The sequence below is a fragment of the Anser cygnoides genome, chromosome 8, assembly GCF_040182565.1.
Source record: "Anser cygnoides isolate HZ-2024a breed goose chromosome 8, Taihu_goose_T2T_genome, whole genome shotgun sequence".
NCBI classification, from domain to species: domain Eukaryota; kingdom Metazoa; phylum Chordata; class Aves; order Anseriformes; family Anatidae; genus Anser; species Anser cygnoides.
In genome coordinates, this window is record NC_089880.1 from 17,437,220 (window position 1) to 17,463,945 (window position 26,726).

General features: G+C 37.6%; 1 protein-coding gene across 2 annotated transcripts in view; it reads right to left on the bottom strand.

Moving 5' to 3' along the window:
- Positions 1 to 3,672: 3,672 nt before the first annotated feature.
- The window catches only part of PKN2 (protein kinase N2), a 53,909-nt gene continuing 30,855 nt past the window's right edge, over positions 3,673 to 26,726 (bottom strand). Inside the window, exons 3-22 of one of the 2 annotated variants that reach the window (XM_067001213.1) lie at positions 24,778 to 24,929; positions 21,595 to 21,712; positions 19,761 to 19,906; positions 19,458 to 19,671; positions 16,567 to 16,752; positions 16,143 to 16,252; positions 14,670 to 14,813; positions 14,457 to 14,532; positions 13,965 to 14,139; positions 13,575 to 13,704; positions 13,011 to 13,147; positions 12,839 to 12,914; positions 12,660 to 12,751; positions 11,513 to 11,689; positions 10,785 to 10,847; positions 10,623 to 10,699; positions 9,181 to 9,323; positions 7,799 to 7,906; positions 6,119 to 6,199; positions 3,673 to 6,033 (exon numbers count right to left, since the gene is read on the bottom strand). In XM_067001213.1, the coding sequence (XP_066857314.1) occupies positions 5,830 to 6,033; positions 6,119 to 6,199; positions 7,799 to 7,906; positions 9,181 to 9,323; positions 10,623 to 10,699; positions 10,785 to 10,847; positions 11,513 to 11,689; positions 12,660 to 12,751; positions 12,839 to 12,914; positions 13,011 to 13,147; positions 13,575 to 13,704; positions 13,965 to 14,139; positions 14,457 to 14,532; positions 14,670 to 14,813; positions 16,143 to 16,252; positions 16,567 to 16,752; positions 19,458 to 19,671; positions 19,761 to 19,906; positions 21,595 to 21,712; positions 24,778 to 24,929 (2,609 nt within the window). In that variant the 3' untranslated portion in view covers positions 3,673 to 5,829. The other variant, XM_067001214.1, reaches the window with a different exon arrangement.

Below are 26,726 nucleotides of genomic sequence, written 5' to 3' on the forward strand. Positions count from 1 at the left end.
CTCCAGCCTTGTATTGAAAAGATCACTCACATCCTGGCACAGCCTCTCCTTGATTTTCACTGATGTCTCGGTGCTTTGCTTCCATGAATTTGTAATGACAAAACAGGCTTAGTTTTGGTTGAATTCCTGGCAGCTTTGTGGTGCTTGGTATTGTACAAAGGAAGATCAAAAATATTTCTGATACTGCTGTTCAATGTCCTGACGTCTTTTTGCCTTGCAGTCTGGCTGGCCAGTGGTTAAGCTTTTGGCACTGTTATATTCTACTTGAGCACTTAACTCTTGTGAAATGATGCACCAGATGCTAAGAAGCGAAGGCCAGAAGTTATTCGGTCCTTCCCAAACTATAATAGCTCTGAAAACTAGCTGCCTCTTGACAGTGTTCCTTTTGTGCGCAAAGCAACAAATGTCCTTAACTGGAAGTCTTCTGGTTCCTGAACTAATTTTGCCTCACAGGTGCAAATTCATTTTAATTTCCAAAATGAACAGCTGAGGGGTCAGCTTGCTTCACATCTGGTCCTAAGCCATCCGGAGGGAGGGCTTTGTGTCCAAAGCTAACAGCACCGATTGTCAACAGCCCGTGCTGTTTTCCTGGTGGTTTGGTTTAAATCCTGTTCTGCCAAGCAAGACTACTGAAACGTGGCAGCTCACTGGTTTTTCTTAAAGCACAGAGGCACAGTTGTTTTACAGCACCAAGGCGGTTGGTTGCAGTCATGAAAAATGATCGTGGTGCAGATGTGTCAGGCTGCTGCGTTCCTGTTGTTCGGAGGGTTCTAATGTAATCTATTTCCTTAACCTTGGTTGCAGCTTTTCCTGTTACCTGGGCTTTCCTGGTCTTGGTTTTCAATACTTCTGCTGGCTCCTTGGTGGGAGCAGGTGTGACGCTTTGAGCGGACGGGGTCCTGCCTTAAGCGCACTGTTAGAGCTTGGAAATGCAGAGATGAAAGGCCTCTTACAGTGAGTGTACTTTTCCTGAAACCTTACGTTTATGATAATGCTCTTATTTGAAATGCTTTCAGGTGTTATGAATAAGCAGTTGACACGTGAGGGGTGAGTGCAGTTTGTTACGTACAGCAGAAGCTGTCTGGATTGAAATTCAGAATGGAATATAGCAGATAGAGGCAGGGATACTCTGTCCTGGCTGGGCCCTGCCTCTTCCTGCACTTGTGCAGGCGGTTCGTGTGCCTCCTGTGATGTGGAGATGGCACTGACAGCAGCCTGAAGAGGTGTAACGAGGAATATGCTTGAAGGGGCTGTATATTCTGGGAGAACAGTTACTTCTTATCCCAATAGACTAAGCTTAATGTATAGCATTTTAGGGGAGAAAAAATCATACAACTTTGAATTCATTTTGGGGCAGTTATGAACACTTTAGTAAGCTGCTTTAATGAAGTTAAGAAATGTGTCCTCTCTCACAGAAGCTTCTCCTTCAGGAATGAGCTCTTTGTGTTCCTGGCTGTTCACCCTCAGTGGTTCTCGGTGCAGGGAAAGGTGTGAGCTGCTGGAGACGAGGTTTCTGTTCTGTAAGGAAGCTCTGTGGCTTCTGGGAGCTCTGCTGCACTCTTGTAGCTGTTGTAATCACCTCTGACCTCTGGAGCTGTGACGCCTTGCCCTGCAGTCGCAGGCCCTGCACTGAAGGGTGAGACTTCCTCTTCTGGGTTTTGGGCCCTGCAGTGCTTCAGGATGTTCCGTGGGTGAGTTCTTCCAAGGCCTTCAGCTGGAGAACATGCTAACGTTGCCTCTGCTGGTGAAAGGGAGGTGTGTTCTTACCTTGTGTCAATTAGAAATTGTATAAACAAAGAGATGATCGGCGCGATAGCACCAGAAGCTGAGAGCAGCTTTGGTCCAGCAGAGACTGCTGTTAACAATCACAAATTGGAAGCCTCCGATCATTTAAAGGCAGCTTTGGGCTGGGCAGTAGTCATAGCTCCTTGAAAAAGCACTCTCCAAATGTCTGGTGGCATCTTAAATCTCCTTAAAGCCACAAGTGATAGCTATATCTCTTCTGATTGAGTTTAAACTTTACATATGTCCCTGTGGCAAGCTACCATACTTTGTTTTATTTAGGTCAGATGCTTCTTGCTTTTGAAGAGGGACTCAGACAGTTGCTGTGAGCTGGACTGGCGGTAGATGGACGTGAAGCTGAAGAGATGCTGTTCTGTGAGAACCTTTCTCCTGGGACTTGAGCTGTCCTGGTAGGCTCAGTGCCCCCTTAGGCTGAGGAGCAGCACAGGAGCCAGCTGGCTCTGTGTGGTCGCTCGGTAGATAGAGAATAGGCAGAGGTGCTTGCTTGTCTGCCTTTTGCTGTTAAGGCCACGGCCACAGGCTGTCTTCCTCTGGGAACTGCAAGCAGTGAGTAATGCTGATTTTCCAGGAACAGCAAAAAGAGCCTATTATTGGGGTGCCAGAGACTTCCTGGTGGACAATCTGAGTAGTGAGCTAAACACGGAAGGTGACCACTTGCTAGATGATGAGGCTGCTCTCTCCCTATTTCCTGAATAAAAGTGTCAAGTGAAAAGGCTCGTGGGGGTGGGTGGCAGAAAGAGCCGCTCTACGATGGCATAGCGGGAGCGGTGACTGTTCGGTGGTGTGCTTCTGAGCTGGGTGTTTCCTGTTAGTGGGAAGAGTCATGGCACCGCAGCAGCCTGATTTGGGGCGCATTCCCAGGTGCAAAGAGGGCTCTGAGCACTTCCAGCCTGCTAGCTAACTACTTGTATTACCGAAGCCAAGCTGCCGCCAAGCCCGTATGATGAGCAGAGCCTGAAGTGCAGGCAAGGAGGCCAGCTGCAGGTCGCGGTGTTGGTAGGCTTTGGGTTCTCTGCTAAGAAGTACAGGTGGTGGCTGTGGGGAGCTGGTCCTGCGGGGACCCTGGGATGACACAGGCGAGCTGAAGGATTGGATTCAGCACAGACAACAAAGGACACGGCCTGGTATCTTTAGGTGTTTCCTGTTTTAATTGAACTGCAATTTAGACTATTTAAAACTCCCTGTAATCTTCATTTGGATCCAGCCCTTTCTGGAATGACTGCTTAGCTAAGTACTGAAGGTAGGTGGCTCTAAGTAATAGCCTCATGAAACCTTAGCTTGTTCTTAAAAGTCGTAGAAAAGATTTATTCTCTAAATGAACTCAGAAAAGAAAGTTTCATTCTTGCTTAAAGAACAGATTTACTGCGGGTTATGTGCAGGTTTTTGTTTGTTTACAGAGCTGCCCTATGTAGTGGGGAGAAAAATAATGAAGAAATACCCAGGAGGGAGGGTTGTCTCCCACTGTCCTCAAAGGAAGCTTGTGAGGGAAGGCGGCCAAGTCAAGCTGGCCAACCTAATAATATGGGATCTTTTCCTGCTCTGCTGAGGACTGCTCACCCAAACAAGAGAAGATGACTTTCCTTCAGTTTGAAAGAAGGTATGTTCAGAGCTGGTCACTTAGACTGAAAAACGAAAAAGTGGGTTAAGTGTGGGTGGGTGGGTGGGGGGTGGAGTACAGTGAACTAGCCCTGAGAGGCTGGTTTTCTGTAAGTCCCTTCCTGAGTGCAAGTTCTTTTCTGAAGTTACCTGTAGAAAAAAACCATGACTTGTCACTTCAAAAAACAGCAAAATCATGTTTGGGACACGATTTACAAATTACTCTATTTAAAACTTTAATTTGTGATATTAATGACTGCAAAACACTTAAAATGACATTGTTAAAGGCACATTTCATTTTAATGCATAGTGTACCATTCTAAAATATCCTAATTTCCTTACAAAGTGCTTGAGCAGCCACATACAGATAAAGTATAGCAAAATATATTTACAATCTAGGGTTTAAAATCTTAATCTGCCTAAAAATATTTAAAAAACTACAGAGATAAAATTAGTGCTTTCTTTCAGCTTAACTGGGTGAACATACCCTGCCATCTAATTTTTTTTTAGTGATTTACTTAGATTTAAAAAAAAAGATTTCTGTACAAGATGTAGTTACAAAAAGGTATTTTTCAGGATACTTTCATAAGTGTTAAGCACCCTGTTAGATGCTCATTATATATATTTGGGAACCAAAAAGGGTAAGCTGACTGTACCTCAAAAGTATTTAGCATTTAGTTTCCACTTGATATAGGAACATAATTTGTTTCTTATTTATTAGAATTTGGAAAGAAGTAATGCTGAAAAGTTCACTCCCTCTTCCTGACATGATTTATAGAGCTGGTGAAGATGCCTTCCTGCTTCCTAGGGTGGGGCAAGCCTGATTTAGAACCACTCCCCTTTTTTCCCTAAGCCTGTCTTCTGCCTGACCCTGCAGGTCTGTCCAGCATCATGATTTTAAACAACCACCTTAGTGTTGCACACTCAAGTGGTTTCTATTTTTCCTTTGAATGAATAGAATTAGGGATTTTGAATTCGAGTGCTGATTCTCACTGTCTTAGCCCACCAACAGCAAACTCCTGGCTAGGATGCACCTGTGAGATTGAATACACAAACTCTTGAGTGGTGTGAGAGCTAAGGACAGCATGGAAACTTTATTTTCTAAGAACTCATCTTTGCCTGCAGAACACCAGGTGCCAAAAACAGGTCTTGGTTTCCAAGTACACACAGTGTCTGGTCTAAATTGTTTTCCAACTTTTGAGGTACAGCTTTAGTGTTAGGAAGTTTATAAAATATACAGTTTTTATCAAAAATATTTATACATTCTGTTACAACATATTGCTTTTACCCTTGGTAACTGCCAATCTAAGTTCTGGAGTTCAGTGGCCTAAAGGTACACGAATATTTTCTTCGCTCAAGAGTTCTATGTTGTTCACATGGCCACTGTGCAAAATTAATGAAGTGGTATAATTAAATTACTTGCCTGGACATAAGAATACATTACAACTTCCAAATATACATGTTCACAGCATGTATACATTGAAAATCCTTATGTTTTCTAAAAGGTGATATGATTTGTACAGCAGATACAGGATGATCTAGGTGGTTAAATACAGAATGGTTAACTTATCTGTCCACTGCAGGAGTGGAAAAGGCTTAAGTTTGAGTATGGAAGTGGATGGGCTTGGGAAATGCGTATGCTTCGCTCTTTGTAGGTAGACTGAGCAACATCCTTGTTACATTCTTCATTTCAACCAGGGTTTTAAGCCATGCTTAAAAAGCTTGAAGGCAGAACTGTTTGGCAAGTGGCTTTGGTAAACTTCCTGGGTTTTTCCTCAATTTTTCTTTTTAATGGAAGCACTTACACTGTTGTTATCTCAGAGGCAAGGCATTTAACATTTTTCCTAATAAATACCATAGAAAATTTATAAAACAAGGCATAGCTGTTCTCAATACCGTTATTTTAAGAACACAAGAGGAAAGTGTACATAGAAATGTGTAGTTTTATAGACTGCACAAGATAATATTTAACTGAAATAGTTTGCCTTCTCCAGATAGAACCATGTTCTGTGCGAGTGTCATCAGTATCCCAAACTTCTATTTCATGTGGCTGAGTAGAGTTAAGTGATTACCTAGCTCAAAGTCTGCTTTTCCCACTTAAGGCAGATCCTTAAAAAACAATGTAATCTGCCATAGAAGAGTGAGAGAAAGTACAGATCCAAGTGTGCCCATGTGTGGGAAGCTCAATACGGCCTGGATTCACCCACTCAGCTTAAGAACTCCATAGAACTGCTTTCCAGTGCTCAGATAAAAAACAATATACAAAGAGGCCACTCTTCACAAGAGTGTTAAAACAGTACTTAAAAGGGTCTTCATGTGATTTTTAAAAAAAAAGCTACAGGTGGCACAGAGAGCAATTGAAGGGTTGGTATTCTTCTGAGAGAGGCATTCTTGTGAGCCAGTCAGCTAGGATTTCACAGTGTCTAGAAGTTAACACCAATCAGCAATGTAATCAAAATCTCTGAACATTTCCTGCTCTTCTTCAGAAAGTATCCTTGGTTCCCGAGGTGGAGTGAGGATAGGTGCTTCAGAGGTAAATTCGTCATCGAAATTACTAACATCTTCTCGTCCTCTAATGGTGGGTACAAAAGGAGGCTTCACTTTCTTGGCCAGTAAAGCATTCCAATCTATTAGCTGTAAAATAAACCAACTGATGTTTAGTTTCCCATCTCTACTCGCTAATGTCCTCAGAACTGTTCTAACACTGGCTTGTACTCACCCGGAAGAAGTGATGCTTTTTCACATCCTCAGCATCTTTCTCTCCAGCTCCAAGACGCCGTTCTGGATTTCTTCGTAGCAGCTGACAAAACATGTGATATTTTAGTGTGCAAATTCATGGGTAATGCTGCTGTGTAAGAGTCGACACCAAGACTGGATGGACAGTGACTTCATACTGCCTGACCTATGAAAAACTCTTGGTCCTCAAAAGAAAGGTGAGGACAAAGCTGTAGACAGAGCAGCAGTGCTCTTTTAAAGACACCTGGATCTCACAGCAAGATTCCACAAGCAGCCTAGCTCTGAACATGTACTGTGAGCGGACTCACCTGTCTTACTCTGCAAATATGTACTGCATCTTAGTACCTGAGGTAATCTGTGGGACTAGCGTTCAGCACAGAGATACTAACTCTGATTTCTGCTGGAGAGGACATAGAATCTATATAAGCTGGTATTTCAGCTTGCTTGGCTCAAAAGAGAGACTAGGCTGTTGTCTGCTGTGTCCAGCTATTTCACAGCAGTTGATTTACCAGGAGAGGGGTGGATACTGCTTCACACACCCAGCCAAATATAGCAGTTCTCTAGGTAGCCTCTACTTGAGGCTACCTTGTCACTGTGATCTTTTTCCACAATGGAATCAAAGTAACGTGAAATTGTAGGCGAAGGGCCCCATGGAAGCCCACTATTTGAGAGTATAGGATTGGCTCAGATGGGAACAGTACAAAGAGATAAAACTAGTAAACTGTAAACACAAAGTTCACTGTGTGCGCATTCTGGGTGCAGTGTAGCAGTATTCTCTCTCCACCTGCCAATGTAGATAGAGGCACTTCAAGATAAAACTACATTTTTCCAGTACTGCCTTAAAGCTGTATTCTTTGTCCTTACTCTAGGAAAACAATCTGAAAGGAAGCACTCATTTTGAGCTATATTTATGCTCTAACTTAAATAATAAGTAACAGTAGTTACTGTGACATGCTTTAACTTTAATGCTGCTTCACGTTGCTGAACTGGGTGCTAGACTGACAATATTCAGTGGCTTAAGCAAAGAGACTGAATCCCAAGACTTGGAACCCTCCCCAGGAAATGCCTTTCCATCAACTGAGATAAGCCTCTGAGACATCTAAAGATGATGTCTGAAGCTAGTAGAGACATTACAATAAGGAATAGCACTAATAAAAATCAAAATCAGCCTTTCTTTGCCAAGAACGGAGCTGTAGATGCCACGTGTATAGAGTTCCCTACGCCAGTTGGAATGAAACCAAAAAGAGTTAGTTAGAAAGTCTTTAAAATTAAAATGTTCATGTGACTATGTTAATCTAGCAAGCAAGTCAATGCAGCGGTGTTCTGCTAGAAAATGAAACTGGAACTTCTCTAGTTAGAGATGATGTTGAAACTTAGTTCAGGGAGAAAATAAATCTTAGCGTTTCACATTTCAAAAAGAAAAACTTGCTCCTGAATAATTAAGTGAAATGGCACTGAGATTACGTTTAAGGCAAAAAAAAATGGTGATAGGCAGCATGGCACAGCATAAATGAAGCAAGCCTGAAATTTAATTGTAGAAAAGATAGTCGCATATAGGTTCTTAAGAGTACTTTGTTCTCTATAAAAGTGATTAATTTTCTTAAGGTAGGAGACAAAACAGGGTAAGAGGGAAATACTGTAATGTTTTTTATTACTTTCTTACCCGTCTCATTATAGAGATGGCTTCTGTGGACAGAAAGCGTGGATATCTTACTTCATCATTTACAATACTGTCAAACACCTCTTCTTCATCATCTCCAGGGAAAGGAGACTATAATGTAAGTAATAAAAACCCCACAAGTATTAAAACAGGCTTAAAAATCATTTACAATTTAAAACAAGATATTCAGCTGACAACTTGGAGTTACTCCCTAAAATTAAACTTTCCTTTGTCCCAAAAATATACAGTCCTTTTCCATAAGGAAGAGAGCAAAGTCATTACCCTCCCCCCTTCTTTTTTTAATTAAAGGACTATGCTTTAAAGTGTACTTTTAAAAGTAGTAAAACCTAGAAGTAGTATCTTTTTGAACTCTGACATGAGATATACAGGAAATGTGGAAGGCCTCTATTAGCTCTTCTTTGAGACAAGTAACATGTGGAAGACTTTATTTTTGTAATACCTCTAGCATGTTATAGCTTAAGAACAGAAACTACTATAAGGTGGCTTGAAAGATGCAACCCACACTCTTTTTCTCCTTTTTCCCCCCCTTAAACCTGAAAGGAGTTACCATCTTTGTTATCATCAATAAGATGAAAATGGAGATATCATGGAGATACTCTAGAAAACGGACCAGGAGGCCAGGCTATGTATGCATTAATAGTAAACAACTGAGTAGTTATTTACCATCCCATTTACACAGAACTGGGGCATTCTGTTTTAGTGCATGTGCAATTCCAATCATAAGTAACTTTGCATTTGGCATAATCTTTCACTACTATCCAGTTCTATGAATTAAAGTTTATGTGCATTCAAGCTGCACGAGTTAAGGAGTTGGTTTTCTCCCCTAGCACATTTGAAAGCAGAAGCCTGCTATAAGCTGTGTGCATCCAAATCTGACAATAACAGACAAGGAAACTGAAATCAAAGTTAGGATTGCTGTGCCCTGCACACTGGAAACTGAGCTCCCCCAATCCAGATGTGCTGTTTTCTTGTTTAGAGTCACTGGCATTAATATACTATTACCATCATTTGATTTTAAGGCATAATGATGTAATTAGAAGCAAAACAAAAAAAATCTAGAGGTTAAATCTTGGACCAACTATGACTCATTCACTTCCACAGCAGCTGGTAACTCAAGCCCCCGACACGACTAATTGATTTCTATAGCATTATAGTAGCTAGTATCAGATAAAGAGCTGCTCAGAATTTATTCCTACTTAATGAAATTAAAATGCTCACAGTAAAACTAGGTACGCCTACGCATACTGTATATTGATATAACTATGGTATATAGGGGCATATTAAATGTTGACAGGATGATAGTTTTGTAATATTTTTAACATAGGTTTGTCTTATGACTGTGTTGTATCTTTACTAGAACTTACCTCACCCACTAGCATCTCATAGATAAGTACACCAAGACCCCACCAGTCTACAGCTCTTGTATAGGAAGTTTCTGTCAGCACTTCTGGAGCAAGAAATTCTGGTGTGCCACAGAATGTGCTTGTTCTGTCTCCAAATCCCATTCCTGAAAGGTTACAATTAATGAAAAGCAAGCAGTATTTTCTGCAAGTCCACAAACTATTCCTTCAGCAAGTAAAACCTAACACAACTTCAGCAAAGTGATACTGAGGTGTCATGGTCTGTCTCAGTTACCTCAGTCTAAACGAGGTAAATAAAACATTTCCCCCAACTCTTCTCTCTCATGCCCTTGTTCCAAGTGTGCTTCAATATAACCTTCTCTGTCCCTATACAATGAGCCAAATCAAGCCTCCAATTACACTTTTGTCACCCCGTTATCATTGCTTGGAAAGATAGAAGCAATCTTATGCTATGTTTTTATTAGCTTGTACAGGAAAATGTGGTACCCTAGTTCAGTCAAACATGCCTATTGCAGATCCTTCTGCAATGGCAAGGCTACCCACAGTAAAGTAAAACAGAATGTAGTGAAACGACCTGGAGCAAAATAAGCCCTGTGCAAGAAAGGCATAGTTAGAAACAGCACCACAAGCACTGATGTGCCACTATGTGCGTGGAGGTGCTATGGAGTGCTTAAGAAAACCATTTATAGCAGCAGTCAGTAAACTGAAGAGCTTTCTTGGTCCTCGTTTCCTTTCATCTTTTGTGGAATTTGTAGCTGAAGTCACACAACTTGCCCTAGGATATTAAAAGCAATAATCATGTTTGACCACCTACCAAATTTACAGAATTCCTCTCCCTCTTAGGCTACCTAAAAGAGGAATATTTGGGAGACAGGCTATACAAATTGGAGAAGGAAATATACTTTGTCAAATCTTCCCTCCCCATATCCTCCAATGGGGTTTGACAAAGGCACTTTCCTCAATACAGAAAAATCCTTTATTTTGTCTTATTTGAAAGTTAGTTGCCAGTAGCTGGATGCTTGAGAGTTACTTTCTAGCATCTAAGCTTCCCTTTTGGGATAAATTTCTCATTTTTAGCTATAGTATATTTAGCCTGTCATTTCTATATACTTATATGCAACTATTTGAGAGTAAAGAAAAACAAACCACTGTAAAAGTTGAGGTGTGGATTGATTTCATTGTCAACTTAGCTTTAGAATGAAGAAAATTATTTAAGAGTCAGAATAGGTGTTCCTCACAACTGAGATTAAAAAAAAGGCTATGCTCAGATGTTCTTGGTATTTTCTCCACTAAGGAACTTCCTTCCATCTCCCCATGTGTACAATCAGAGATGTATTTTTCCTTCTATATACATTTGGCACTTCACAAATCTCACAGAACAGTCAAGAGCAAGTGAGACGACAGAACTTTCCTAGGAATAAAGAAAGAAATTTAAGAGCCATTACCTTCTTTGCAAAGACCAAAGTCAGCGATTTTCACAAAGCCTTCTGTGTCCAGCAATAAGTTATCCAACTTCAAATCTCTAAATGAATATTTGAGAGAATTTTTTTAGTACTATTCAGAATAGCTGAAACTCATCTGTTAGAAATGCATCAATCACTACTTACCTATATACTATTTTGTGCTCGTGTAAATACTGAAGTCCAAGAACAACACATGCAGCATAGAATCTGTTGAAAAAGTTGAAATGTAAAGTTTTAATGGATTCTAGTCCTGCTTTTCAGAATGCGAAGCTCATCGTAATTTATCTTTTATTAGCCATCCTCTGAAGATTATACTTTTTGCCTTTTCAGCTACAGATTAGAATCACAGAATCACAGAATCATTAAGGTTGGAAAAGACCTCCAAGATCATCTGGTTCAACTGTCCCCCTACCACTAATACTACCCGCTACATTAGCTTTATAGAGGGTCAGGATTTTAAAGTCAAATATCAAAAATGTTTAAACTTGCAGCTTTCAACCTGGAAGGTAAGTTTTCCTGTAGTGTTCACTGCCATGCCACTGAAGAATTTCTAATTTGTCTTACTCCTTTTTTTGGCCTTGCCTGTTATTTTAATTATGATATTAAATTTTTAATATGATCTTTACCAAAAAAAGTATTATAAACATTAAATATCTGTATACCATTTTTGCATTCAACTTAGATTCAGGTACTAAACCTGCATATGTATTTTTTCTAATAAAATCAGAATCTTTTCCCTTTTAAAAACTGAACAGTATTTTCTGAAGTGACATAACACAGAGGGTGTGTGGTGATGAATATTTCAGTTCTTGTTCACTGAAACAGAACAAAATGCCCTTCCATTAATGCCATAAAAAGGGATGGATACTCACACTGCTCTTGGTTCAGAGAAGACATCAGTATGAATGTGCATCATCAGATCCCCACCAGCAGCATATTCCATTACAAAGCAAACGTGATCTTTGGTTTGGAAACAAGCAAAAAGGTTCACCAGGAAGGGATGCCTTACACTATTCACAGTTTCAAATATTCGCTTTTCACACATCAAGCTGCAAACAGAAAAATCAGTAAAATTTAAAGCTTAATCCCAAACCACAGATCTTATGCTTTTTCCTCTATTCCTCGAAGATAAGAATACTTTTCCTTTTAGGACAACTTTTAATATTTCCACACATAGTAAGTTGATGCTAGGATACTCAAGAAGTTGCGTTTGTCTTTCACAAATGAAATAGGCAACCCAGTGTTCCACGAAGACTAAATCCTGCTAGTTCTCCTTCCAAATCAGAATGCATCAGTATCATGTGGCATTAGCATTAATCCATTTTTATTTTAACTGTGTATAATATATAGTCAAAAAAAGAGTAATTATATTACAGATATCTGTCTACAATCATTCCCGATTATTTCTCTGTAAGCCAGTTGGTTAATTTGTAGCTTATTCTTAATGCAGTTATCTGTCTTCCTGCAATTCAAATGAAAACAGTAATTATTAAACAGCTGTAAAAGCATCTTCTTGCATTGAACCTAGACAATTTTCCACCTGCCATTTCACTTCCAGACAGAGTAAGATCGTAGTTCTTGGGCAAAGAGATTGAAAACATAATAGTGGAGTATACATGGGACTTAAGGCAAAATGTGATGGACAGAGTATGACGGTATGTTACAGGTTGAGAAATACCATCATATGTTTCTGCCAGCAAAGAAAATAGTCACTGTCCTCCTGGAATGTGATGGAAGTCTATAAAACAAGTAATTAGAAGTAATGATTACAAGAGAATCTGAATGGATGAAAAATTAAAAATACAGGCATGGTAAGACGGGCACTAAAATAACCAGTACTGCTTTCTCCTTGCCCCAGAACAAAGGCTAAGGGTCTGTAACAGCCAACTGTGCAGGAAGATGACTTGTTTTGCTCTTTCATGGAATTTAACTACCATAAGCCCTACCAAATGTGTGTGTTGCATGCAGAAAGAAAGCAACTGATTCAGGTAATCCACGTATTAAATTTTACAAACTGACCTGTCTACTTCATCACGAGCGACAATATCTCCTTTCTTTAAGGCTTTAATAGCGAACATCTCATTTGTGTTTTTGTACTCTGCCAGCAGCACCTAAAACAGAAGATAAGTAATTTATTTAAGTCTTATATCTATTTTTTGATATAACCTTGACATTTGATATAGCCTTTTGACATTTACCTTTCCAAAATGTCCTCTACCCAGTACAGCACAACACCTGAAATCCTTCAGGCTGAACTGAAATCTTTGTTGTGTTCTGTATAAATAAATAAATAAGCGTTAAAAAAGAGTCTTCTAGTTTGTTAACTTTAACAAACATTCATAATCAACACTAAAAATATTGCATTTTTACCTTCTATCTTCAGGCTCTCGGACGTTGGTGTATTTTATGTCTGAATGTGGAACATCAGGCTCACAGATTATTTCAGGCTGGAGTTTTGGAACAATACTATTTCTGCCATTTTCAAAATCAAAAGCTGTTACTTCATCCTGGAAGGAAAAATAAGTCTGAAAATTTAAAAGCTCGCTAAAGTAAAAGGATGCAGAAATTCTTAACTCAAAAATTATCTAACCTAAAACATTATACCTCAAGATGATATAGATAAGCAAGGTTTTAACAGAATGATGAAACATGTTCCTCCAATTATTCTGCCCTTTTTTAATAAAACCACTTTTTCCCTGAATACTTTGATGGATTTTATATTTTTTTTTCCCCCGCAATGGAACCAAACAGTGACATGGGAAATTAAACACACCAACCATGGAAACAAGTAATCAGGGCATCCATAACTTACACATACAGAATCGTCTCAACAGGCAGCGTAATGCTGAAGTGCACAGGAAGAAGTCCATCATAAAAATACCAATATTACAACCTTGTTAAACTATATAGCCCCAAATTCTTAAATTTACTTACCTGAGCTGGCATATCAGGAGCCTTCATCTCAGAGGAAGATTCACATATTTCACCAAGGGAAGATGCACGGGGTGGAGCAGGTGGAGGCTCAGGCTCAAGTTCAAAATCCAATTTAGCTACAGGAGAGTCACTGGCAAGAAAATAAATAACTCCTCAGTATACAGCAAGGAAAGTTTTAATAATATGAAAACCAACTTAAAATCATGTTGTTTGTATTTCTCCTAGAGCACATCTTGTGTGTGTTGTATGTGTATAAAATGGGATGTCCGAAATAAAACAATGAAAGGTCTTCAGTCTCGCAGAATAAACGTATTTTACATACATCCGTGTGTCAACATTTCACCATTACTCTTGCTCCTAAAAGTACTTAAAAATGGTAGACATGCCTACCTGGCTGGCAGTGCTAGTTCAGGGATGCGTACATCAACCACTGGCACTGTAGCAGGCACTGGTGCTTGAGGGCTGAAGGTGCCAGAGTGATTCACTGTAGGAATAGCTCTTCTCACCAGCCTTCCCCAAGTGGCTATATTAATATTCATTTGAGGAGCTCTGAGAAATGTTTTGCCTGTGGATATTGTGAAAAGAGTGCAAGTAATTTCCTTACTTATTATGAAAAGCTATAATTAAAAACAAAAAATCATATTCATTAGTTTATAGTTTATGAAGAACAAACTGAATTTGTCATACTCCTTAGCAATTCCTAATTATTCAGTATTAAATGCTAATGCATAATAAGGAATTCTAAACCAAAACATTTCTAAGTGCAATACCAAATACATGATTATCAGCCATTTTATTCACAGATGAACATTAAGTCTCACTAAAAAAATATCACAGGTATGTACAACTTTTAAGCTTTATGTATTTATATTAAACAATTACCTTGCTGTTTTGAAAAAATTTTCTTCTGCCTCTGGAGTTTTGGTCTTCTTTCAATAACTGGATTAAAAAATGTAACCTGCAGTTCAAATAATGCACATTATATTTTAAGTTTCAGAACAAAACATGTTCTTAAATGTTTAAGAGAAAGTCTTAAACTATCTTGCAAGATAATAGCTACATGTATGCCCACGTGTTCTAACGAAACGTTCTTACCTCTGCAAACAGAGTGCCCTGGGGTTCGAGATAGAGACACATGCCATGTCGTTGGTTATCCAGAAAGTCTTCCAACCTCAGAAACTTCACTGCACACAAAGATCTCCAGTCACGCCAATAAACTGAGATTTCCAGTTCCCGTGACTATGACAGTAAACACACACAGGAAATTACTTATTAGTAATTGTTCTGCAATAGTTACCTCTCCACAGTCATAAGATCTAGTACCTCAAGGATCAAGATGTAAAGCTTTTACTTAAAAAAAAAAAGTGTCAAGTCTAACTAACTGTACAGAGCAAACTCTCACTAGGATAATCACATTTTGCTTCAGTTCAAATGTGATATCCAGTGTCCAAATAAGAACTGTAAGTGTAAAACTCCCAAAAATAGAAGGAGAGTCACAAACACACATACTTTTTCAGTCAAACAAAAGTGCTAGTTAAATGCATCTTAGCTTAAGCTCCAGGAAGAGATTTTTAACTGTGTTTAGAAAGCTCAACTTTGCTAGTTTTCCATTTAATTAACAAGTATAAATTGCATTTCATGGCTGTACAGTGACACTTTTGTATCTGGCTATGCATCATGATGTAAGACTATACAGCATCTGTAGAAACACATGCATTTTTTTTTTAACGTGGTCATGAAGAGGGGCCAAAAACTTTAACAAGAACTGCTTCTGTATCTTGCCTCATGACATCTCCCTAAATTATGACTGCACAGGTAAAAGCAAGGAAGAATCAGAAATCTATAAAATCTATAGCCTCCTCCCTTGCTGGGAAAGTCCTCCAGTGGCAATCACTGCCTCATTCACATGAAAAGCTAAACCAGTTTTGAGTCACTTGCTCATGCTGAAGAAAAAAAAGTCCTTGTATCCCCTTAAGATACTACGAGTATCAGGTATCTATAAAAAAAAATAATTAATTAAACCTACATAACAGAAATTCTCTTAAAAAGGTGTGTCAAGAAGAGCATCATTCTATATACTTAAGTCCATACAAATAATGTTTAAAGTTGTAGGAAACCAAATTCACTAACAGTGTTTATTACTCCTGAAAAAGGAATCCATCTGCTTCACATGAGAACATATGTATTATGGATAAATACTAAAAATTCTACGATACAACTTTCCCAAAATATCTAAACTCCATCAAATACGAGAATTTCCTGATAAAGAGAAGTTGATGATCTGAATAAAAATTTAAGCACCTTCATTACAGACTAAAAAGATGTTAAGTGTTATGTCTTAGACAAAAATATTATGTCTCGTCACATGCCAGAAGAGGTAAAACTTGTAGAATGGCAACCCAGCAAATCAGCTTATCTCCAGGGAACTCCTTCTGTTAAGCACAGGAATACTTGCACATGTGAAATTTGCACGTAATCACACCAACAGGAAAAAAATGATATAAAGCAACATGAGTCTAATCTACATAATCAACTTTAGCTGTCAATGGAGTAAGACCACATCTTTACCCTGTCTAGTTCCAGTGTAAATTTCTGATCCCATGACTGATTGGAAATAGGTTTCCAGCTGGTTTGACCAACCACAGTGTTATCCAGCTTCAGTACAGCACAGACTTCATCTGTAAGTAAAGTACACAAACTCAGATTAAAACTATAAGAGGATTTTCTACAAACAAAAAATCTTCAGTAGGTTTCCTTCAAAAAGAAAAAAAGAAAAAGAAAAAAGTTCTCATATTTAATTGGTTCTTATGGGCATAATAGTGTGGTCTTTTTTTTTTTTTTTTTTTAATCCATCACAACATGACAGCTGAAGAAACAGCTACGTTTAAAGTCTCAAAACAACTTGGTATTTTTAATTAAAGAATACAGCATGCACATTAAAGCATAAATAAAAGATAAGCATAAAAATATGAGAAGTAAGAGTATACTGAACTGGACAAGTCGTCAGTTTTCAGAAGGTTTCTACTACTCCCACTTTTACTTTTACTGGTTCTGCTCATAAAAGATGATCTGGCTTCATTCGGACTCCAACCAGGTAGTGTAATCGAGGTGGCTTTTGATCGACCAGGGACATTTTCTAAAATGTCTTGGCAACCCATTAGCCTAACTTCCAGGGTACCTAGAACAGGACAAACAATTATTTGTCAGAAAAAAAAAAAACAAAACTGTGCTCAAGTGTGCAAAATGAATGACTAATGATTGGTTTTATAGCAATAGCTTATATTCTAAACCCTGCTGGGTATAACAGAAATATCAGACAAAATCAAGAGATAGACCCAAGAAAGACAAACCTACTGAAAATAAGCATTAAAAAAAAGGTCAAAAATGTGGGAGTCAGCCTTCTAGAAGGAGCAACAGTTTACTACAATGCCACGAAATAAGTTTTTGTCCTATAATGTTAGCCTCTGAAATACTTTTCTTCTCTTAGGAATCTAACTGACTTGGGTTCAAGTTGTAAGTAATGTCATTTTATAAAATGAGAAGTTTAAGCGATGGGTCTCCTTGCTGATGGGAGAGTATTAGTTTTTCCATGAGTCTTACATAACCATGTAATACTGGATAAATCACTTAGATAATTAAAATGAACATATTGACTACTGTGACTACGCGTTTAAGACAAATAAATCAAATTTGCCTGCTTGATGCTGAAGTCAAATAGGAGTTAGTATGTAATTTCCAACCATTGAATGGTTCTAACATGACTGAATCTGGCTTTATAAAAGCTGAAACAGGAAGCTACTCTTCAACTTTTTCGAACAGATGAGGTATAGAGGCTCAGTTTTAATTTGAAAGAGCTTCCTCCAGCAGTACAGAAGCATCTGAACTTAACAGATGGTTTCAAGAATGGTAGGCTTACCTCATCCTGTAAAGATAGCATCTGTACAACTACGACATCACTAACAGGAACAAAGTTGACTATTAAAAACAGTGAAATTAGTCAGTTCATAATCATATAGTCATCTAGAAACACAGCTCCTAGGATAATGCAGCTTCTGTGGCAGATGTATGTAACTGCAAAACTTAGAAGTACTCTTTTGTAACAGAAACTTAAGTCAGACCTGACCTACAAATGGCCTGGCAACACTAAAGCCCACAGAACAGACACTGACAAAGCAGTTCGAGAAGAAATCCCATCTTGTAAGGAACTAACAATCATAAGCCACAGCTCTAAATATTATGCTACGAGGACATAATATAATCAAAAACATAACAAAAGAGATGCTATTGGCTCGCAAAACAGGTTAAAAGGTAAAAGAAAACTTCACTCCAAATCTCTGCTTATTTTCCTAAGAATTTAATAAACAGAAAGGTCATAATCTTGTAAAAGGAGTGGATACATATCAGAAAGTCCTGTTAGTGCATTTTAAAAAGTATGACAGTAGCATTGATCTATTTTTCACAAAACGTTAGACACAAAATACAAAGACGCTCTTCATTTAAATCCAGTTCAATACAAAGGCTCTTTGTGTAGCTAATAAGAAAGTGAAACCATTAAGAACTTCACAAGCATGTAGCTCTGTTCTGATATTTCCTATTAGAAAGTGCTAATATATATCCTAATATGTATCAGTTGATACTCTTTAAAAAGGAATTATTTGTTACTATGATTATGTATTACAGGAAAAGACTGAAAAAAAGGCTGTTTTAAAACAAAGGCGTGATATTTTGTGCCTGCCCATGGTAACTGATCATCTGAGGGGAATTTTTTTTTGTTAGATGGAATCTGCATCTTCACAAGGGCTCTTGTCTGAGGTTCTGATATTTTTTACCCTCTGTTACTCATCTTACTGAACCAAAATGTAAGACAGGTAGACTTCCTCCACTGTATTATTGTTGCAGCTTGGCAGAAGAGTTCCTCTTTTTTCTTTTAAAATATAACCTTATTTCAGAACTAAATTCTGATGTCAGTTATACACATGTAAAGAGAGTTAACATTTAAATTAGAGATTTTAGCCAACTTTCTCTGTTGGCAGCTAGTGTAAGAGTTGCATATACAACTTTTTAGGACACAAAACGAACATTACCTGTATAAATGATTCCTATGTGAACACTTATTAAATAAATTTAGTAAACCAACATACTCTCAAAGTGGTCAAAAGTATTTGCTTTTCTTTAAGAATATCAGAAGGTAAATATTTAAAAGCTTTGTTAAAGTATGTCTCATCTTTTAAAATAGTTTACTTCTAATGAAGGACAACAATTCCAAGTGAACCCAACTATGAGAAATTGTGTTACATCTTATAAATATGTTCCCTTGCAGTAAATTAAATCTACCCCAAAACAGGGACGCTGATAGCCCTGTGCACTTTTGTTAGTTATATTTATAAACCAAATAGGTAGATACTAAGTTTCTGGTAGCATAAATCACCTTCTAGGAAGCCAGTGTGGTCCAGGGAGTGGAAGGAAATACAGTACCTATTTCCAGTTCTGCCATACTAGGTACCATACTAGTGACCAGGGACAAGTCACTTAACCCTTCTGCACCACAGTTTCCCCATCTGTAAAATGGGGATAATGATACTTAACCACTTTTTAAAGTCCTTGATAATCTAAAGATAAAAAAAAACAGTCAACACTACTAGTATTATTCCCTAGTGACCTAACTTAAGGGAAGAACTTCACTTTTTTCCAACAGGATTAAAAAACAGTCAACAAATAAATCTAAGAAACTTTTCTGCATTTTTTGGGTCATAGATGCTTGAAAATTCTAAATGCCTTAGTCTAGAAAAAGAACAATGAAGAATGTCCAGAAAGGCATCAAAGTTGGCACTAAAGACTTCTTTTAAACCATCTAAGAAAAATAAAAAGCTCCAGGAATCATACCTGTTAAAGCTGCTGGTTTGGACAGGGTACTGTATTGGTTCTGAGTAGATATTACGCTTTGACGGGGACTTAATGTGGGCGAAGAGACCAATGAAAGTTCCTCGATGATTATACCGCTTTTGGGATGGTTTTTAGGAAGTTCATTCAATCTCTGTTCCAGTGAGTACTTTAAGAGGTCCAACTTCTGACTTGATTCATTAAATCTTGCTTGTGCCTTTTTAAAATACAAAAATTAAATTTTTTTTTCCTTTTTTGAAAGAACATTTAAAGTAAATTTTCAGAAATTGTAATGACATAAATTACTTCTGAAAGTGCCTTTCTGTCGGTAACCTTCCCAGATCCAAGTAATTTCATCACATTTTTTGCACCTTCTGCTACAGCATACTCTATCCTAAAATGATGCCGTAATTCTTCCATTCGGAGTTCAAGAGGGCTTATTACAGGTTTTGCTGAAAAGAAATAGAAACAAACTTCATTGAAGACCATGCCCTTGTTTAATTTCTATATACTAACCCCTCCCCCATGCACACAGAGGAGAAAAAAATGCAGATTTGGTAGACCAAGTAAAAGTATGTCATAAATACAACAGTAAAATGTTAAGCATCTGCATTTTGAAGAAATAAAGAAGTAATCAGGCCTCAGTCCAAAAACCAGATACTACTCCTTGAAGGGCTGTAATTGCTAGAAGATGCAAGAAATAGAAGATGTCATCAGGGGAGTTATGGGACAAATGCCTTTGTATAAAGCCAAACCTCCCTTACATCATTCATCTGGCAAGAAAGAGGTTTTGAGACTTACACATTTCCAAATCATGTTCTGAGGATTTATCTTTCACACTGCTCTGTAGGTACATATATTACTGATATATGTATACATATACACACACATATATCAGTTTCTGGTAATTCTCTTGCTTCACAGTAAATCTTAGGGTATCTGGTTGTGCAAGCAGGGAGGATGTAAGGTCTCATACAATGCCTTACCCAAATAGTTTGGGTTAAGAACTTAAATATCCACTTTTAATGGTGTTAAGATTCAAAAACAGAATTAGAAAAGGTTTCCTATCCCTTACTGTTTGTGTTCCTACTGTTCTTAGGACAGGCATTTGAAAACCCTTTCTAGCTTTAATACATAATACACATACAACAATACACAACTTCATAGATGCATACTTTATCCTGCTCATGCTGCTAATTTTCTTGCAAGTCTGCGTTAAAAAGGGGGCTATAGATTTTGAGGATTTTTTTTTTGTTTTTCTATTGAACAAATGACACGCATAATCCACGTGCTAAGATGGGGTGTTAAAAAAGCCAGAAGCCTCATAAGTGTGAAAACAAACAAAACAAAGCCAACTCCACAAAAGAAAACAAACACAAGCATTTCAGTACCTACGACACATTGAGGCCCTGATTACAAGCATCATGATACAACTTCAGTACTCAGAGATGCATACAAATGAAGTTCAAAACATAGAGATGTACCAATATGCCCACAACTTTTAGTACACTCATGCTATTATAGCTCAAGGTTAGTTTTTGTTTGCCTTTTTTAAAAAATAAAGATAAGCAATTTTAAAACTATTTTTGAACGCAGTATACCTGTTTCAAGTCAGACATCTTTTTAAAAAGATAAAATTTTTTTTTGAGAAGGTGATTATTTCTCAGTCAAGCCTAAATACTAATATAAAGATAGTAAAAGTTTCCCTGTAACTGTGTTCCTACTAGTAGAAGGAAGGTCAACCTATTCAAGTATGACAGGCTTTATACCTGTATCAGAATTTATTTTTAGGACACTGAAAAGATTATATAAACTTTAAAGAAAATTGCTAGTTATTGTCAAGACAAAATTAAACATGCATAGAGCAAGAATGAAGACCACAAAGCAAGACTGGACTATGTAAGGTATAAAGATGAAGAGAAATTGTAGTTCTGGTCCTTAAGCTTCAAGGTATTTTGCTTCAAGTCTGATGCATTTAGCATCCTAACACTGGTATGCCTGGTCTCTGATTACTTTCGGTTCATGCAAGTTTTGTCTAACCTTCCCACTAGAAATTTATCATAGTTCTGTGTGCATATGGGTACATATATGTGTGGCATTTGACATTAACAAGATTCATATTTCTTCTCTAGTCCATCACCATTATCAAAAGCCAATTCATTGGTCTGAACTGCCTGAAGAATCTGCATCCTTATAACTTCTATTTTTGTCTTGCTGTCTTGGAGCATCTGTTGAGCTGTGGCAAGAAGTTTTCGATCCTATTAAAACAAAAAAAAATTAAAACTGTAAACTCTTCATGTAACAAAACCCATCAAAAGCTTTAAAACCCACATGCTTAGGGAATAGGAACTAAGTCTATGTACCTCATTAGGTATAGTAGACCACTTCAACATACCACAATAAGATACTACAGGAAATTAAGTTAGGACAGCTGCATTTTCAGATTGATTAAAGACTACACACCATTGGAGACTGTATCTGTTTAAAGCTGAATAAAAGAGACATGATCTAGAAATGCCACGTGCATAGATGAATATTTTGTAATCTGATTCTAAAGAAAGAACATGACACTAAGTGCAAAATACCTCCTCCATGCTATGGAGAATGACTCAAGTGTACAGTGAAGATGATGAGAACTCTAATGTGTCTTCAGACACATTTGCTAGACTGAATCCATACAAAAATCACTGTACTAATTCACTTGAGTTGAATTTCAATCTCAAAATTAGAAATATGAAATTAGCTCAGAATTTAACTTCACAGAGCTCCACTATGACCTTGTACCTAATATATTTTACTCTGATATTTTTACACTACCCTATGTTCTGCAGGGTATATACACCACAAGATATGGTAGTATCAGAACTCTCATTTTTAGGTTTTAATATTAATCAATATTTCACAATAATACTCTGCTAGCTTTCATATTTAGGCCTTTAGAGTCCTTATGCTGAGGATTCCATATTAGCTATCCAATTGTTTAATCAGTACACTGAATTTCTTAAAGCAATGGCTTCTCAAATACAAATATCAACTTTTGAAATAAACACTGCCTACAGCAGAGTATAGGATCTAACTAACAGATTACAAAGAACGTTGCAATACTGTTTTAAGCCTTATTCGTGCATCATTCCGATGCACACATACTCTGTGAGCATTTCTTGTCTGTGTCTTCATTTTTATCTTATTTTTCATCTTGCTGCACTTGATCACCTCCCACATCCTGTCACTCAAATTGATTTGCTTGCTCGGGGCAACTTCAACGTGTAAAATGGAGGTAATTCAGGATTATAGAGATATCCCTACACAAGAGAAAGAAAATCCCATCCACACCATCAGAATGGATGCGTTATACTTAGCAGCTCTTTTAGTTGGGGCCTGAAAAAAAAATATTTCGAGGCATCTCCTTTGCACAGAAGAACTGACAGTGCCTGTTAAATTGGTAAATTAAACATTTACCAATTGCAAGTACTAGATTCAATCAAGAATTTTAATTACATACCTCAATCATAAAGCAAGCCAGAAATTATCTCTTCTACATAGTCTGATCAAAGCTTGTTAACGATGTCTAATATTATAGCCTGAGTGTTTAGTTAAGTTTTTTTCAGGTTGTTATAAGGTTACGTACTGAGGGCTTATTAGGGATATAATGCATGTATGTCTTTTGATCCATTTGGATCAGCTGATCATTATTTTTAAGCATACCTGATGTTAAGTACACTGCCCCAGAGGATGCAGACTCCAGGGTTTCCAGGAGCTGGGGACTGTAGTGCAAGGACAGCATTCCCAGGCCATTAGTCATAAGGTGCACTCTAGATTATTTCTTCCACCTGCCCCAGGCTAGTAGGTGACAGGTCACTTTCAGCTAAGGCTACCAGCATACCAGCTGGCTCAGAAGTGCTGCTGGGACAGAATGAACTTGATGGTACTTATGGTCCATCTAGCCTAAAACGATTTTTCAGGGAGTGAGCACAGCAGTGTATGTGGTTTTTGAAAGGTACAAGTCACAGAGCAGGCAGGTACAAAGTCATCTGTCTCTCCGCCAGTCCCTGGCAGAAATTCATTCAGAAACATGAAGTTCCTTGCCAATACTTTTTGGTTAGTATCAATTAACAACTGGTAGCAATACAATTTTTAGATGTCTGCTCTTCTAATTAAATATTTCTTTTGAATAAATTCACTGACTCAGCTACGTGTTGGGCCAGTCAGTTAAGAACTTCAAACATCCCAATTGTATTTGCTATCTTCTGGACAGAAATAGCTAACCAAGCCACTATGTATTATTTGCTATACCTATGTTTGTTTTTCCCCCTTAGTTTGAGGATGCACTTCATCTCCTTAATGATCTAATAAAAGTAAATGGCAAGAAAAGGTAATGAGTAACTAATGAAGACAGAAGGGTCTGTAAGTAGGGACCCCCTTGACACACATACAGTTTTACTCACTTGAGAACTGTGACTCCCTTATACTCAGAAAATAAGTCTCCCCACTGCTGCCCCCATTTAAAATGTTTTGTTAGTCTTTCAGAGTGGAGTTAAAGGACTCTTTTAGTGTCTGATGAATTTTATTACCTAGTTCAGACTGTGTAGCAAGTCAGACCCATTTAGGAGTTAGCAAGCCCCTTCCCTGTACACTTCCCTGCCCCTTGGAGAGCTCTTATAGTTTCAGTTTGATGCTATCAGATACTACCTCTAGAATACCCTCTTCTGTTAAAAAAAAAAAAAAAGGGAGAGGTGGAAAAAGTATTTTAACAAAGTATTTTATGCATCTGTGTTCTAATGGTGATTATAACAACTCTATCTGAATATTATGCGTCTCTTATTACAATAAATTTTTGGTACAAGTCTTTTTACTGCCAACTAAAACTAGATGACCATTTCAGAAGCATATTTGGCAATGCCACCTTTTATGTAATTGTCACGCACATTACAGCTTTAAATTAATGGATTTTTTTTTAGTTGAGCTAGAAAAAGCATCAGCCACCATTCCATGTCATACCGAGCTTTGCTGCTTTGTAAATCACACATGATCAAAGATTACTAGATGTACTAAATTTAGTAAGCCGGATTTATTGCTTAAGTTGAACCGCATGTGGACAAATTGATAAAACAACCACATTTAACAAGCATTCTGAGTGGGTATCAAAGGACAACAAAAACAGTATAACGATTTGTAGCAGACTTTACAGTGCTACTTAACACAAAGAATAAACCAACCCCAAAACACTGGGACTGCATACAGTTTATACATTGGATGTTCACACCATAGCAATATGAAAAATCCACAATTATTTTAATGTTCCTTAAGCATTCCAAAGCCTTACCTTTGAAGAGCCATTTGAGTACATCTGTATCATATTTTCTGCTCCCTGTTTTACCTTCAGTTCTATATCCAACTGCTTCTTTAAGGCCATCAATCTGTTGTTAGTAGAAAAACGAGGATCGCTATTTGGAGTATCAGGAGTCCTAGGACAATCTGTGAATTAAATGCAATATGTAGTGTGTGCAGCAAGGAGAAAAAGAAAAACAAACAAAAACAACCACCGCTCAAAACAAAAGAAAAAACCAACAAAAACGCACCTATTCTATCAAGTTATAGATTAAACAAAGCTGGAACATCACACTTAAGACTGACTGTCCTGTCCTGAGCTACTTTGCAAATGCGCCTTAGCATGAAAAGCCTGGTGAAGGCAGAGCAACTCCCACACGCGTCCCAATTCCCGTGAATCACTTCCTGGAGCAGTAATGCAGGCAGGCTGGCTGCGAGGTCTGCTCTTCGTTCACACATTTATTTCTTCTGTCATGTCTCAAGTCACTTAAAAATTCGGTTTACCATTAAGCTTTCTTACACTCCTGATTTGAAATATACAACAAACTAACTTAGACAATGACATTCAGTACCAGTAAACACGGCCTAAATAAAGATTCATTTCCTCATTGATTTGAATGTATTATTTCGGCTAGCACCATTGCAGACAGAGCTTATGACAGAATTAAGAATAATGCATTTTCTTTTCCTTAAAGAATGCAGACATAGGACTGAACGATTTTTGCTCTGCAATCCTAACCAAATCACGGGGTAATTGGATATACAGGCAGTAAATTGAACAGCTATGATCTGCGGGAAGAAGAGGGTTTTTTTGTCTGAGACCATCCCCATGTTTAGATCTCCATCTTGCTGGATTAATTAAATAGAATGCAAACTAGCTTTCAATCAATCAAATTACATACTCAAAATCCTTAACTTTGCTATTGTCCTCCAGAACAATCTATTAATCCCTGGTTCATATTTCAGCTTCTGCATCATGAACTGTTAATGAACTGAGAATACATGGTCACTGGACTGTTTCCTAGTGGTTAACTATTCTGTAATTTCCAACCAAAACCAGCCTTTTAGCTATAGCTGATTATCTTCCCGAACAGCCCCAATGGCATGTCCTTCAAACTTTTGTAAAAAAGGATAAATTATGTCTAACCGCAATAATGTTTTTTTTGTTGTTGATTTCTTTTACCCTAACAATTGAGAGAATACCTTCTCTACAGACAAAGGACGTTAGTTGGTCTCCTGGAAGATAATATTTATCTCACATCAACAGTATGGTCTTTTTAAATTTTAATTAATTTTCTTTGAATTAAAAGTAGGATGATGGATCAAGTTCCTGAAATCCTCAGTTATTAGAAAACACAGGCATTGCACCAATAACTTACAAATTATTAACGGTGAGTTATCAGGGGGACGGGGGTGTCTTATCTGCCATTCCATATTTCTTCTACAGAAGCTTCTAATAACTAATTTTTGAGATTTAATACATTTTACTTTCAAGTTTGCCATGTAATTTCCTTCTTTTAAATTGCAGTCTTTGACGAGACTGAACACTAATTTCATGTAAGGAGAACTTTTAATTTCCTCTGCTGTTAATTCACTCTTCAGTTCAAGCTACTTTAAGACTCTTACTGCACCCTCACTACTTAAAGGTAGTACAGAGAACACCAGATGTTTAAAAAAAACCAAAAATGTCTGTGCTATTCTGCATCTGTTTTCTCATTCTTCCTCTCTGCGTTTTGGCTTGGTTTGTGAAACACTGCACTTGCACAGATTTAGCTTAAATCTGTCATTAATAAAACACGGATTAACAACACACTTCTCCCCCATTTATGTCTTCACATTTAACTAATCCTCACCTAATAATCTATTCAAAATTAAAACAAACATGAAACTTGAAAGTCACAGTGTCAGGTCTCCTTATAAAGTAGATTAATTGTGTAAATGAAT